The 12,868-nt window shown below is 43.3% G+C and overlaps 1 protein-coding gene across 1 annotated transcript in view; it reads right to left on the bottom strand.

The window, feature by feature from the left end:
• ST8SIA1 (ST8 alpha-N-acetyl-neuraminide alpha-2,8-sialyltransferase 1) overlaps positions 1–12,868 on the bottom strand; it is a 43,663-nt gene that overhangs the window by 22,136 nt on the left and 8,659 nt on the right. Inside the window, exon 2 of the mRNA XM_087722459.1 lies at positions 8,343–8,487. Coding sequence (XP_087578585.1) covers positions 8,343–8,487 — 145 coding nt within the window. The remainder of the gene's footprint in view (positions 1–8,342; positions 8,488–12,868) is intronic.

Here is a 12,868-nt window from a genome sequence, read left to right on the forward strand (position 1 = left end):
CAAAGCCGAAGAGCCAGTGTTGTCCGAAGACGTCTCCGTGGTCATGTGGCCAGCATGACTAAATGCCAAAGGCGCACGGAACACTGTTACCTTCCCACCAAAGGTGGTTTCTATTTTTCTACTTGCATTTTGGCATGCTTTCGAACTGCTAGGTTGGCAGAATCTGGAACAAGTAACGGGAGCTCACTCCGCTATGCGGCACTAGGGATTTGAACCGCTGAACTGCCAATCTTTCTGATTGACAAGGTCAGCATCTTAGCCCACCAAGCCACCGCATCCCTTTAGATGCTTAGATTTCTTGTATAATAAAAGGCATACATTTTAAAACGATTAGAAATCAGCTGGCTGGGGAATTCTGGGAGAAGAAGTCCACATGTCTTAAAATTGCTAAGTTTGAGAAACAGTGGAAAAAGTACACTTCCTGTACTATGCCACGGTCATATTCCAACTAAATAGAGGTAGTCCTTGACTTATAACCATTCATTTAATGACGGTTCAAAGTTAGAATGGCACTTTCACCCTTGCAGCATCCCCATGGCCAGGTGATCAAAATTTAGACAACTGGCAACTGGATCATTTTCATGACAATTGTAGTGTCCCGTGTGTGTGTGTTTGTGTGTGTCATGTGATCACTTTTTGCAAACTTCTGACCAGCAAAGTTACCGTATTTTTCGATGTATAAGACACACCAAGATTTTGAAGAGGTAAACTAAAAAAAAAAAAGTTTTTTGCACTTTGCAGACCTCCCAAACCCTCTGCCCATCCATTTTTGCAAAGGAGGCAGGGTTTTGGGAGGCAAAAAATGGTGTATAAGACGCACCCAGATTTTCACCCTCCTTTTTGGGGGGAAAGGGTGCATCTTATACTCCGAAAAATACAGTAATGGGAAACCAGATTCACTTTACAACCGTGTTACTAATGAACAACCTCAGCGATTTACTTAACAACTGTGGCAAGAAGGATTTGGGCTCAATTATGGTTTAGGGTTAGGATTAGTAAGTTGAGTAAGTTGGTTAGGTTGGTTAGTAAGTTGGTTAGGGTTAGTAAGTTGAGGACTACCTACATTTAATTAAGTTAACTGAATTTATCTATTTTCTGGCATCACATAATTGATTGAGTGATTGATTGTTTGCATACTATCAAGTTGTTGCTGATTCTTAGGTGCCAATTGATAATCATTTCATCTTTCATTTTGTTCGGCTTTCCTCTCTTCATGCTTCTTACATTTCTTGTTCGTACTGTAATTTTTTGTAGCTTCAGATTTTTCTCCCCCTGCCTGGTAACATCACCAATTAGACATCATCCCATTCAGTCTAGCCACATCGTAAACACCATTAATTCTCTGAAAGATCCATACTTGTCTCTAGCAATATGTGGCACGCTTTCAGAGGGGCAGTCATCCAGCAATATATCGTCTATCATTTTATATTTTCAATCCAACTGGCTTTCTTGGTAAAAAAGAAATAAAGGAGTGGTTTATTATTGCCTTGAGGAGAGAGGCGGGGGGCGGGGAGGAGAAGCAGAAGAAGCAGAAGCAGACGAGGATGAAGGGGAGAAGTAGTAGTAGTGTTAAGGCAGCGTTAAAAAAATATGAGGGGGCTGCACTAGACAGTACAGGTAGTCCTCGACTTATGGCCATAATTGAGCCCAAAATTTATGTTGCCAAGTGAGACATTTGTTAAGTGACTTTTGCCCCATTTTTCCTGTCACAGTGGTCAAGTAAATGATCGCAGTGGTTAGAGTTCAGAACCTGGTTGCTAAGTGAATCCCGCTTCCCCCATTGACTCTGCTTATCTGAAGGTCGCAAAAGAGGATCACATGATGATCTGGGGATTCTGCAATCGTCATAAATATGAACCAGTTGCCACCCAAACCTTGTCCGTGTGAGGTTGCAATGATTGTGTGAATAATGGCCATAAGTCACTTTTTTCAGTGACGCTGTAACTCCCAATGGTCACTCAATGAACTGTTGTTAAATGGAGGACTACCTGTTATCACCGGGGACACGTTAAGGATGGATATTGGTTCTTGTATGTCTTTGTAAGGACTCCATGCGGGACCCTTTGCTGCAGTGGTGGGTTGCAGGCGGTACGCCCCAGTACGGGGGTACCGGAGCCTGCCTGGAGCACCAGGTATTGTTCCAGTACGGTACTCTGGAGGGCCCACCTGAGCTCTTTATCTGTCCTTTAAGCCTTTGGCGCTTCTGCACACGTGCACGGCTTGTACAGCTTCTGTGCGATGCTCCGCCGAGCAGCTGGAGCATCGCGGAGGTTTGTTTATTTATTTATTAATAAAATTTAGATGCCGCCCAATCCCGAAGGACTCCGAAGGTTTGCGGAGGCATCGCAGGCAAGTATAACGCATGCATGCGCTGCGTGCGTCCATGTGGGCGACGCCAGGCCCGTTCCAACCGTACCAGTTGGAACGGGATCCGGAACCCACCACTGCTTTGCTGTTGGATAGATTTAGCCGCGAAGGACTCTGCTTTCAGCCTCATGATGCAGACACAATTTCAGTTTTGAAAGCATGAGAAAGTCATGATTTCTCCTGCTGGAAAGCTGCTCCTGGCACTGTAAACCAGAAATGTCTCCCCAAAGTCCTCCCTTCAAAAGTTTAGATTAAGTTTACACATTAAGCCCGATTATGTGCCATCAAGTTGGCCATGACTCAGTTTTGTGGTGGTCTCTATAGAGACATGATGGAATGCTGTGCTAGGAGCAAGTGAAGTGATCCTCTATCTTAAAAGCAGGCAAAAATCAGCTCGACAGCAATGGCAAATAATAAAAAATAATGATTTTTCAAGAAGGCTCTTTATCCAGGAAGAAATACCGTATTGTTCGGAGTATAAGACGTACCTTTTTTCCTCTAAAAAGAGGCTGAAAATCTGGGTGCGTCTTATACACTGAATACAGCATTTTTTGCCTCCTGAAGCCCCACCCCTTCACCCAAATGCCCATGCATAGCCTTGTGGGGGTTTTCAGGTAGCTCCTGGGGGCTGGGGAGGGCAGAAATGAGCAAAAAACAGGCCGTTTTTTTGCCCCCCAGTCCCCAGCAGCACTTTATAAGCCTCCATAAGGCTATGTATGCAATTTTTTAAACAAAAAATGGGTTGTTTTTGGCTGGTTTTTGCCCCCACCCCAGGAGCACTCTGCAAGCCCCCCCCCCATGCCTTTCTTTTGAAAAAAAACAGGCCCATTTTTGCAAAAAATGGACCGTTTTGGGGAGGTTTGCAGAGTGCAAAAATGTTTTTTCCCTTTTCAGAAAGCTGCTTAACTAAGAGTGGTTGATGAGAATTACATTGTTCAAGTGCTGTCCCAGCAGAAACAAAGTTTTAAGTGCTACAGATTGTCAGCTATTTCCTTCTCCAGCACATGGATAAATACACCTGGAAACATCTACCTACCTACCTACCTACTCTCTCTCCCTATCTATCTACTGTATTTTTCTCTCTCTTGCCCCCTCTATCTACCTATGTACCTACCTACTCTCTCCCTCCCTCCCTATCTACTGTATTTCTTTCTCTCTCTCTCTCCCTCCCTCCCTCTCTCTCCCTCTGCCTATCTACCTACCTACTCTCTTTCTCTCTCCCTACCTACCCACTGTATTTCTCTCTCCCCACTCTATCTATCTATATACCTACCTACTCTCTCTCTCCCTCTACCTATCTACTGTATTTCTCTCTCTCTCTTTTTCTCTCTCTATCCTTCTACTACCAACCTACCTACTCTCTTTCTCTCTCCCTATCTACTGTATTTCTCTCTCTCTCTATTTTTCTCTCTCTATCCCTCTGCCTATCTACCTACCTACTCTCTTTCTCTCTCCCTACCTACCCACTGTATTTCTCTCTCTCTCTCTCTCTCTCTCTGTTTCTCTCTCTATATATATCCCTTTATCTACCTACCTACCTACTGTATTTCTCTCTCTCTACCTACCTACCTACCTATTGTATTTCTCTCTGCTATTTTTGCTATTTAACATTTATAGGCCGCCCTTTTCCCTGAGGAGACTCAGGGCGGCTTACAATAGTAAGGGAAGGGGAGTGAAAGACAAATACAGAAAAAAAAAATGTGAGATAACAAAAAGTACTAAAACACAACATTCACTCAGCATTCGGGAGGGGCAAGAAAATTTATCCCCAGGCCTGACGGGCTAGCCAGATCTTAAGGGCTGTGCGGAAGGCCTGGACTGTGGTCAGGGTACGAATCTCCACGGGGAGATTGTTCCATAGTGTCGGAGCAGCAACTGAGAAGGCTCTCCTCCGGGTGGTCGCCAGTCGGCACTGACTGGCGGATGGAATACAGAGGAGGCCCGCTCTATGCGATCTGATGGGACGCAGGGAGGTTATTGGCAGGAGGCGATATCTCTCTTTCTCTCCCTTTCTATCCCTCTATCTACCTACCTACTTTTTTTAAAAATCTGCCTCTTCAAAATCTTGGTGTCTTATATGCCGAAAAATACGGTATACCAAGGATTAGGATCAATAAAGCTATGGTTATTTGAAAAATGTACTGATGCGGGAAAACCTGCTTCCCAAAGTCAGGAGACAGGACCACGAGAGTGGAGAACACAGGTTTATTGCTAGCAATGGTTCAGAGTAATAACTTGACAAAGTCCAAACTCCGGGCAACGGCCAAAGTTTTTATAGGTTTTACAATTACAACTTCCTTTACATACATCAAGGTACAATACATCAAAACAGGATACAAAAAGAAGACGTTATACTATAACATATATTCCATATAAAGTTAGAGCTAACGTATCTTACACCATCTGCTAGTTTTGGGAACTTTTCATATGCCTTGCGCTACAAAATATTGTGGTACATAGGTCAGTAAACGTACAAATACATTTGACAAGAATTTCAATACTTTCCTAATATTGCAATAGAGATAGAAGCAAATAAGGGTCAATCTACTTAAGGTTTGAAATCAAATTAGGACCCTTAGGCCCATCTGCATCAGTACTACCGTATTTTTCGGAGTATAAGACCCACTGGGAGTATAAGAGGCACCAAGATTTTGAAGAGGCAAATTTTTAAAAAAGTTTTTGCACTCTGCAGACCCCGCAAAAAATGACCCATTTTTCGTGAAAACAGGCCCATTTTTGTCAAAAAAAGGGCATGCATAGCCTTTAGCAATAGCAATAGCAATAGCAGTTAGGCTTATATACCGCTTCATAGGCTTTCAGCCCTCTCTAAGCGGTTTACAGAGTCAGCATATTGCCCCCACAGTCTGGGTTAGGAGACTTGTAGAGTGCTCCTGGGGGCTGTGGGGCAAAACCGAGCATAAATTGGCCCATTTTTCGCTCGTTTTTGCCCTTCCCAGCCCCCAGGAGCACTCTGGAAGCCTCCTAAAGGCTATACACAGCCATTTTTGCAAAGGGGGTTTTGGGAGTCCAAAAATGCTGTATTCAGTGTACAAGATGCACCCAGATTTTCACCCTCTTTTTTGAGGGGAAAAAGGTGTGTCTTATACTCCAAAAAATATGGTACATCATTTGAAACTTTCAAAATAGGAGTTGTTTTTAGAAAAGAAACTCTGGACCAGTTTTGGAAAGCAATACTTATCTTTCCCCCAAATACCTACTTAGAATAGGATGGTGTATGGATGGGTGTTTATTTGTCAACAGCAGGTTTCAACAGCCTTAATCGACTTTTTCATTTTAGAAAATGAAATAAGAGACCTAGGAATATAATAAATTCCATTTGAAAGCCACTGCAAATTCCATGGCTTTCAAATTCCATTTGAAAGCCACTCTGTAAACCGTTAGAGAGGGTTATAACCAGGGGTGGGTTGCTGCCGATTTGCAACCCGCGCGCAATACACGCACGCTGTTCAATGGAAATTGTTCTGCATGCATGCGCAGAACAATTTACAAGTGAACTGTGCACGCGCAGTCACTAAAATCTAACATGGGGGCGACATCAGCGGTTGCTAGGGAACCGGTTCGGGGACATGTCAGGCCTGGGTTGCTGCCGGTTCTGCGACCCAGGCCTGAATTCCACTACCAGTTCAGCCGAACCGGGCTGAACCAGCAGTAACCCACCTCTGGTTATAACACACTATAACAGGGGTAGTCAAACTTTTTATACCTATTGCCCACTTTTGTATCTCTGTTAGTAGTAAAATTTTCTAACCGCCCACCGGTTCCACAGTAATGGTGATTTTATGAAAACCTAATGTTTTTAAATAATGTTATGATTTTTTTTTAAAGTCAATTAAATTTAAAAAAAGGGAAGTGCTTCAGTATTGGACAAAAACCCTATTGCCCACCCTGAAAGCTGGAACGCCCACTAGTGGGTGGTAGGGCCCAGGTTGACTACCACTGCACTATAAAGTGCTGTATAATTCTCTAAGTGCTAGTGCTAAATACTATAGTCAATATTAACAAACTTTAGCCTTCTGTTGTAATAGATTTCTTGGTTTGGCCTACACTGTGGGACTGATAAAATTTTAGCCTTCTCTAAACTGAGACTAGCAATTTCTCATGGTCCCATGAAACCTTCTCACACAACCCGGATATTCCCCCCCTCCAGTACTTAAGGAAAATAACTACAACAGCACTCGGGATTCTGAAACAGTATTGTACTGACTTTGTGAGAACACAATCATGAATCACTCACTATTAATCACTACTTGGCAGAGTCCTTCATAATGTCCTACTGCTGTGGATGATTAACCCTACATAGTCAGCTGAATGGGGCAGAACGATGTGGTCAGTGACACATTGGGAAGAAAAGATGGAGGGTAGAACAGAATGTGTGTGTGTTTGTGTCCTTTCTTTATGTGCATGTTTGCTACATAAAGAGAAGACCGCCATTCTTCCATCTCTTTGTATTCATTAAATGGTCCCTTGTCCACTTAACTTACACTTAATGTTTTCATGCTTTGGTAACTTTTATTCTACCAAACATTTATGGCAGGGGTGGCAAACTTAAGGCCCAGTGGGCCAGATACGGCCCATGGGGTGCTTAGATCTGGCCCACAGGGCCACCCTGGAAACAGCAAAGGATCGGCCTGCAGTGCATCTGCCCATGAAAATGGAGCTTGGGAGAGCTGCATATTTTCACTGGCAGAGGATTGCAGGAGGCTGTTACAGCCGAAAACGGAGCTCAGAATCCCGTTTTCACTGGCAGAGCGCTCTGGCCACCACAGCCACCCCGGACACGAGTGACATTGATTTATTCAGCCCTGTATTTATTTACTAATTTCGGTGTGATGAAATGTACTCTGGATTCCCAGGGGTGAAGGGCTGAATTCCAGAGGAGCACAAAACAGTAAAATTTAGATAGTTGGTTGAGAGGAAGAGAGTTAAGAAGCTCTTCCTTAGGAGTTCCGACATTGCCCGTGTATTTTATTTATAGGAGGAAAATGTCCGGACAAAACGTAATTTCTAATGATGGATTTTCTCCTTTACCAGAGGGAGCCCCCATGTGGAGTACTGTGAAGTCATTACCAAGGCAACTCCATAGCACTGTACAATAGAAGCCATTTTAAGGCATACAGTAGAAGACATTTTAAGGCACAACAGGCTATATCTTAATAAAACACCCCCCCCGAGGGGTGTTAAGGGTGTCTTACATTTTTCTCCAGAGAGTAAGTCATCTATGTACTGTTCTCAAACTCCTTTTCCATAGAGAAATCCCACTTTATCAGGGTACCCTAATAAACTGCTTATAGAATAGAATAACAGAGTTGGAAGGGACCTTAGAGGTCTTCTAGTCCAACCCCCCCTGCTCAGGCAGGAAAACCTACACCACTACAGACAAATGGTTATCCAATCTCTTCTTAAAAGCCTCCAGTGAGGCGGCAGCTACAATATCCAAAGGGGATGATTTATTAAGTACAGTGTGATACCAATTATGATTTACTCATAATTACTCTGCCACAGAAAGGAAGGGGTCAAGCTATTTTCCAAGGCACCAAAAGGCTAGATGAGAAATAATGGATGGAAACTGATCAAGGAGCCATTCAACCTAGAAATAAGGAGACATTTTCTGATACTGAGAACAATCGACCCATGGAACAGAAGTTGCCTTCGGAAGTTATGCGAGCTTCATCATTGGAGGCTTTCAAGAAGGGACTGGACTGCCATTGTCAGGAATGGTGTAGGGTCTCCTGCTTGGCTGGAGGGTTGGACTAGATGACCTACAAGATGACCTTCCAACTCTATTTAATGTAATGTAATCTAATGTAATCTTAATACTCAGCAATTTAAATAAGGCATGATGTGCAATCCTGACAATGGTGATGTGTTCAGCAAACTATCATTATATGTTCACAGAACACATTGGGAAAAGCAAACTAGCCTTCTACAACAAGAGTACATCTAAGGTCACTAACCTTTGGAAACAGTGAGAAGGTTTTGTTGTCAATTGTGAAGTAGTACAGAAATTCGCCATCGTACCAGATGCTCTTTCCCACCGGCGAATTTTGTTTCGTCATTGCAAAGAGATGGCTCGGATCGCAACAATCTTTGAGAAGTTTCCTGATAGAAAAGAGGAAGGAGATACGGTAAAACAACCACGGTAGATATTATGGTAAGAGGCAGGGACGGGATTCAGCCAGTTTGCGCAAACCAGTATTTCCAGTGATCAGTCAGTCCTGTACTAGCCTGTCCTATATTTACTTTGTTTGAAGCCCAGTGTGAGCAAAGCACATGCTCTGTGAACCAGTTGTTACACCGTTGAATCCCACCACTGGTAAGAGGCATTTGTAAGCTTTCCGGAGCAGAATCAGGCAAATTCTCAACCCAAAACTGGTGGTAGGACCAAGATCCAGATATGTTCTTTTTATAGGATAGTCTGTGGACACTAAAACTAATCCAGAGCTGTATGAGGAGTTACTTCTGCCTCTGTTTTCTCATCTAAAGCAGTGTTTGAGGGGTCCTTGGTGCTCTCTGAGCTTGGTTGTTTTCTTGCAGACATTTCATTACTCAAACTAAGTAACATCATCAGGGCTAGCGTGAAAATGTCTACAAGGAAACAACCAAGTTCGGAGAGCACCGAGGACCACTCATTTCAACCCTGAGCTACAAGCATTCTCCTTTATTGGTAAAACAGTGTTTCTCAGCATGCTGGCTGCGGAATTCTGGGAGTCCACACATCTTAAAGCTGCTAAAATTGAGAAATGATGATCTAAAGCAGGGGTTGGCAACTTTTTGGACCTCAGGGACCACTAAATTCATAATTTTAATTCCCATGGACCACCAACATGATTTTAAAAAAAAGATAAATAGTATTTCGTACAATATAAAAAAATGCAAATAATTTTTCTTCAGACCACAAAATTTTCTCACGGACCACCAGTTGGTGACCAGTGATCTAAAGGTTCCTGGATTTCTGCTCTTGAGATTGTTTTTAGCTGCCCAACATTGCCCAGTTACATATGGATATTATAATGGAAGTCGACTGCAGTATCGGTTTTATCTTCTGGAGTCCAAGTAGATGGAATTCTGGGAGTTGAAGTCCACAAGTTGCTAAGGTTGGACACCCCTATCCTACACAGTTCTAAGCCAACACAGTTCTAGGCGGCATAAACAGAGGGATAGAATCAAGATCACGTGAAGTGTTAATACCACTTTATAACGCCTTGGTAAGGCCACACTCGGAATACTGCATCCAGTTTTGGTCGCCACGATGTAAAAAAGATGTTGAGACTCCAGAAAGAGTGCAGAGAAGAGCAACAAAGATGATTAGGGGACTGGAGGCTAAAACATATGAAGAACGGTTGCAGGAACTGGGTATGTCTAGTTTAATGAAAAGAAGGATTAGGGGAGATATGATAGCAGTGTTCCAATATCTCAGGGGTTGCCACAAAGAAGAGGGAGTCAAGCTATTCTCCAAGGCACCTGAGTGTAGAACAAGAAGCAATGGGTGGAAACTAATCAAGGAGAGAAGCAACTTAGAACTGAGGAGAACTAAGGAGAAATTTCTATTTGACAGTTAGAACAATTAATCAGTGGAACAGAAGATGCCTCCAGAAGTTGTGAATGCTCCAACAGTGGAAGTTTTTAAGAAGATGTTGGATAACCATTTGTCTGAAGTGGTGTAAGGTTCTCTGCCTGAGCAGGGGGTTGGACTAGAAGACCTCCAAGGTCCCTTCCAACTCTGTTATTCTATTCTATTCTAAATGGTAAGCTTCCATCTGTCTCTTCTTCCTGAGCAGATGGGCTCACTTCCTGCAACAGCTAGTCTCCATTTTAAGATGAGACTTATGAAGCTGACACCTTCTGGTAAATAAAGGTGACCCTGCTTTGAAATAGAAATGCAAAAGGAGAACCCCCTTGGGACTCATTCTGTTCTGATCTAAAATAATTCCAGAGGTTGGGCCCTGGAACTCTAAGCAACTTGGAAACGATGCCTCCAACGACCTTGGCCATTTCCTGCCATCTGTGACTAATGGGATGATTAATTCATCAGACAGCTGATAAGTCCTTCCCTTCTTTCTTTTGCTTTTTGCTTCTGAGCCTTCTTAGCGTCATATGTTTGCTAAAAATGGATTGCATTAAAGCACCTGGGGATCATCACAAAAATAATGCAGAAAAAGGAGATTCACAAGCAGAAATTTGGACCATGTGGATTTAGGGCAGTGGTAGGCAACCCACGGCTCTGGAGCCGCATGTGGCTCTTTTATCCCTCTGCTGCAGCTCCCTGTCACCGATCGGCTCCACAATTGATAGGGCTTTCGGTTAGGACAGGTAGAGGAAAAAGGATGCCACACTAGGAGGAGACTCTATGGTGGGGGAACCAGACTTCTGGTTGGCTCCAAAACTGAACGGGGGGCTTCTGGTTAGGACTTTTGTGGCTCTTTTGAGTGTTTAAGGTTGCCGACCCCTGACTTAGGGGAAAGGTGGGGAGAACTGCAAAATGATCCAACCTTGTAGTGTTACAGGGCAGAAGATGAGTCCTAGCTAATGCTGATTTACGCTCTCAGCAGCATTTTCCCCCGAAAGAAAGACCCATTGACTTCAATGGGACTGACTCTTTGTTTAAGTGGACCCTAGATGCCCTTCTTCCCTGCATCTGAATCCTTCAAGATGGTATTTAGATTCATGTAACCACATCGAGGAATGATGAAGTGCATTTGAGCATGCAAAAGGTTGGTGCATTTTTATGGGTTAGTGTTTTGTCCAGATCTGGTTTACCCTAGAGGTATTAAGCAAAACCAGATGTATTTAATAAATAAGTTAAGCATGAGGTATGAATGTAGCTATGCAATAGGTGCCCAGATTCACAATCTGAGCACTATTGTTGATTAGTTAATAATCGGGTTGCCTAGAATTCAGCAAGCTGAACATAGAATTTTAAATTCCCCCCCCTCTCTCTCTCCCTCCCTCTCCTTCCCCCCTCTTTCACCCTCACACACACAAACATCCACTGTGAAAAGTTCTCTAAGCTAAAGAAGCCCTTGTTTCAATTTTACCTCCATAATTAAAAGTCAAAACTCCTTATATATTCTGAGGATTGCCAATAGCAACTTATCTATTCCCCTCTTCCTGCTTAGCCAAATATTAACTGCCTATACCAGCCTTGGCAGTTGAGAATGAAGGTATTTCCAATTCCATTAAATTTCCAACAGCGGCCAATCAAAGGATTCCAGAGAAATGCAATGAGCTGGGGTTAGAGGTAATGATAGGATAGTTTTTATAACCCCGTAATTCCTTGCAGATATATAACTCATAATTTCTCCCTTTTCTGTACTGGTTAGGCTGCGCCTATGCAATTGCATCCAATTATGGGCACTGCATTTTGGCAAGACTTCAACCGGAACACGCATAAAAGGAGAACATTTCAGAGGATCAGGGGCCTGCAGCAAAAAATGCACAATGAAAAAGTTGGATGCACTGGGTGTGCTTAGCCCGGAGATGGGAACTTTGCTAGGAGACAAGGTAGCTATTTTCAAATATGTGAAGGGCTGTCATTAAAAGACAAGGCAGAATTGTTCAGAACGGTTCCAGAAAACAGGATAAAGAACAGCAGATTTAATCAGAGTGGACATCGGGAAGAATTTTCTGACACCACCTCGGAAGGCAGCGATACTCCTGTTGTGGCCCGCCAGCAGAGCTGGCAGCCGAGTCGGACAGTGAGGAGATTGGGGAGGAACACAGGCCAGTCCTGGAGTCTGGGGAAGGCTCTGATGAGGGCTCCGTGTCGGAGGCAGAGAGGGGGCCAGGGCCGTACGCCAGTTATCAGCTGCCTCCAGAGTCTGGCATCAGTGAGGCAGACGAGTCCCGAACTCTGTTATGGGTTGGGAGCTTGGGAGAACCACCCCAGAAGTGGCAATGGCAAAGGTAAATCAAGTAAAGGTTGCCCTTGACTTACATCCATTTATTTAGCGACCGAAGTTACAATGGCACTAAAAGAAGTGATTATAACCACTCTTCACAATTACCGCTGTTGCAGCATCCCCAGCTTGGCGACTGGCATGTACTTATGACAGTTCCAGTGTCCAGGGATCATGTGGTCACGTTTTGTGGCCTTCTGGCAAGTAAAAGGGGACCCAGATTCGCTTAACATCCATGTTACTAACTTAACAACTGCTGGGAGTCATTTAACAGCTTGGCAAGAAAAAGATGTAAAATAGGACAGAATTTGCTGAACAGCTGCCTTGATTAGCAATAGAAATTTTGGGCTCAACTGTGGTTGTAAGCCAAGGACTATAACTATAGAAGAAGTTAACTTCTTATAGTTAAGATCGAGAGATACGTAACATGTTACTACACTACAATCCAGTGTTCTCCAAACTATCAGCTATCATTTTATATTTTATATCCAACTGGTTTCTTTCTTAGTTAAAAAAAAATAGGAATGTTTTATTATTGCCTTGAAGAGAGGGGGGAGAAATAATGCAATAAAGTAAATGAATTA

Source organism: Thamnophis sirtalis, unplaced genomic scaffold (assembly GCF_051295495.1).
Source record: "Thamnophis sirtalis isolate CommonGarterSnake01/CBP01778 unplaced genomic scaffold, rThaSir2_p1.2 scaffold_9, whole genome shotgun sequence".
Lineage (NCBI taxonomy): Eukaryota > Metazoa > Chordata > Lepidosauria > Squamata > Natricidae > Thamnophis > Thamnophis sirtalis.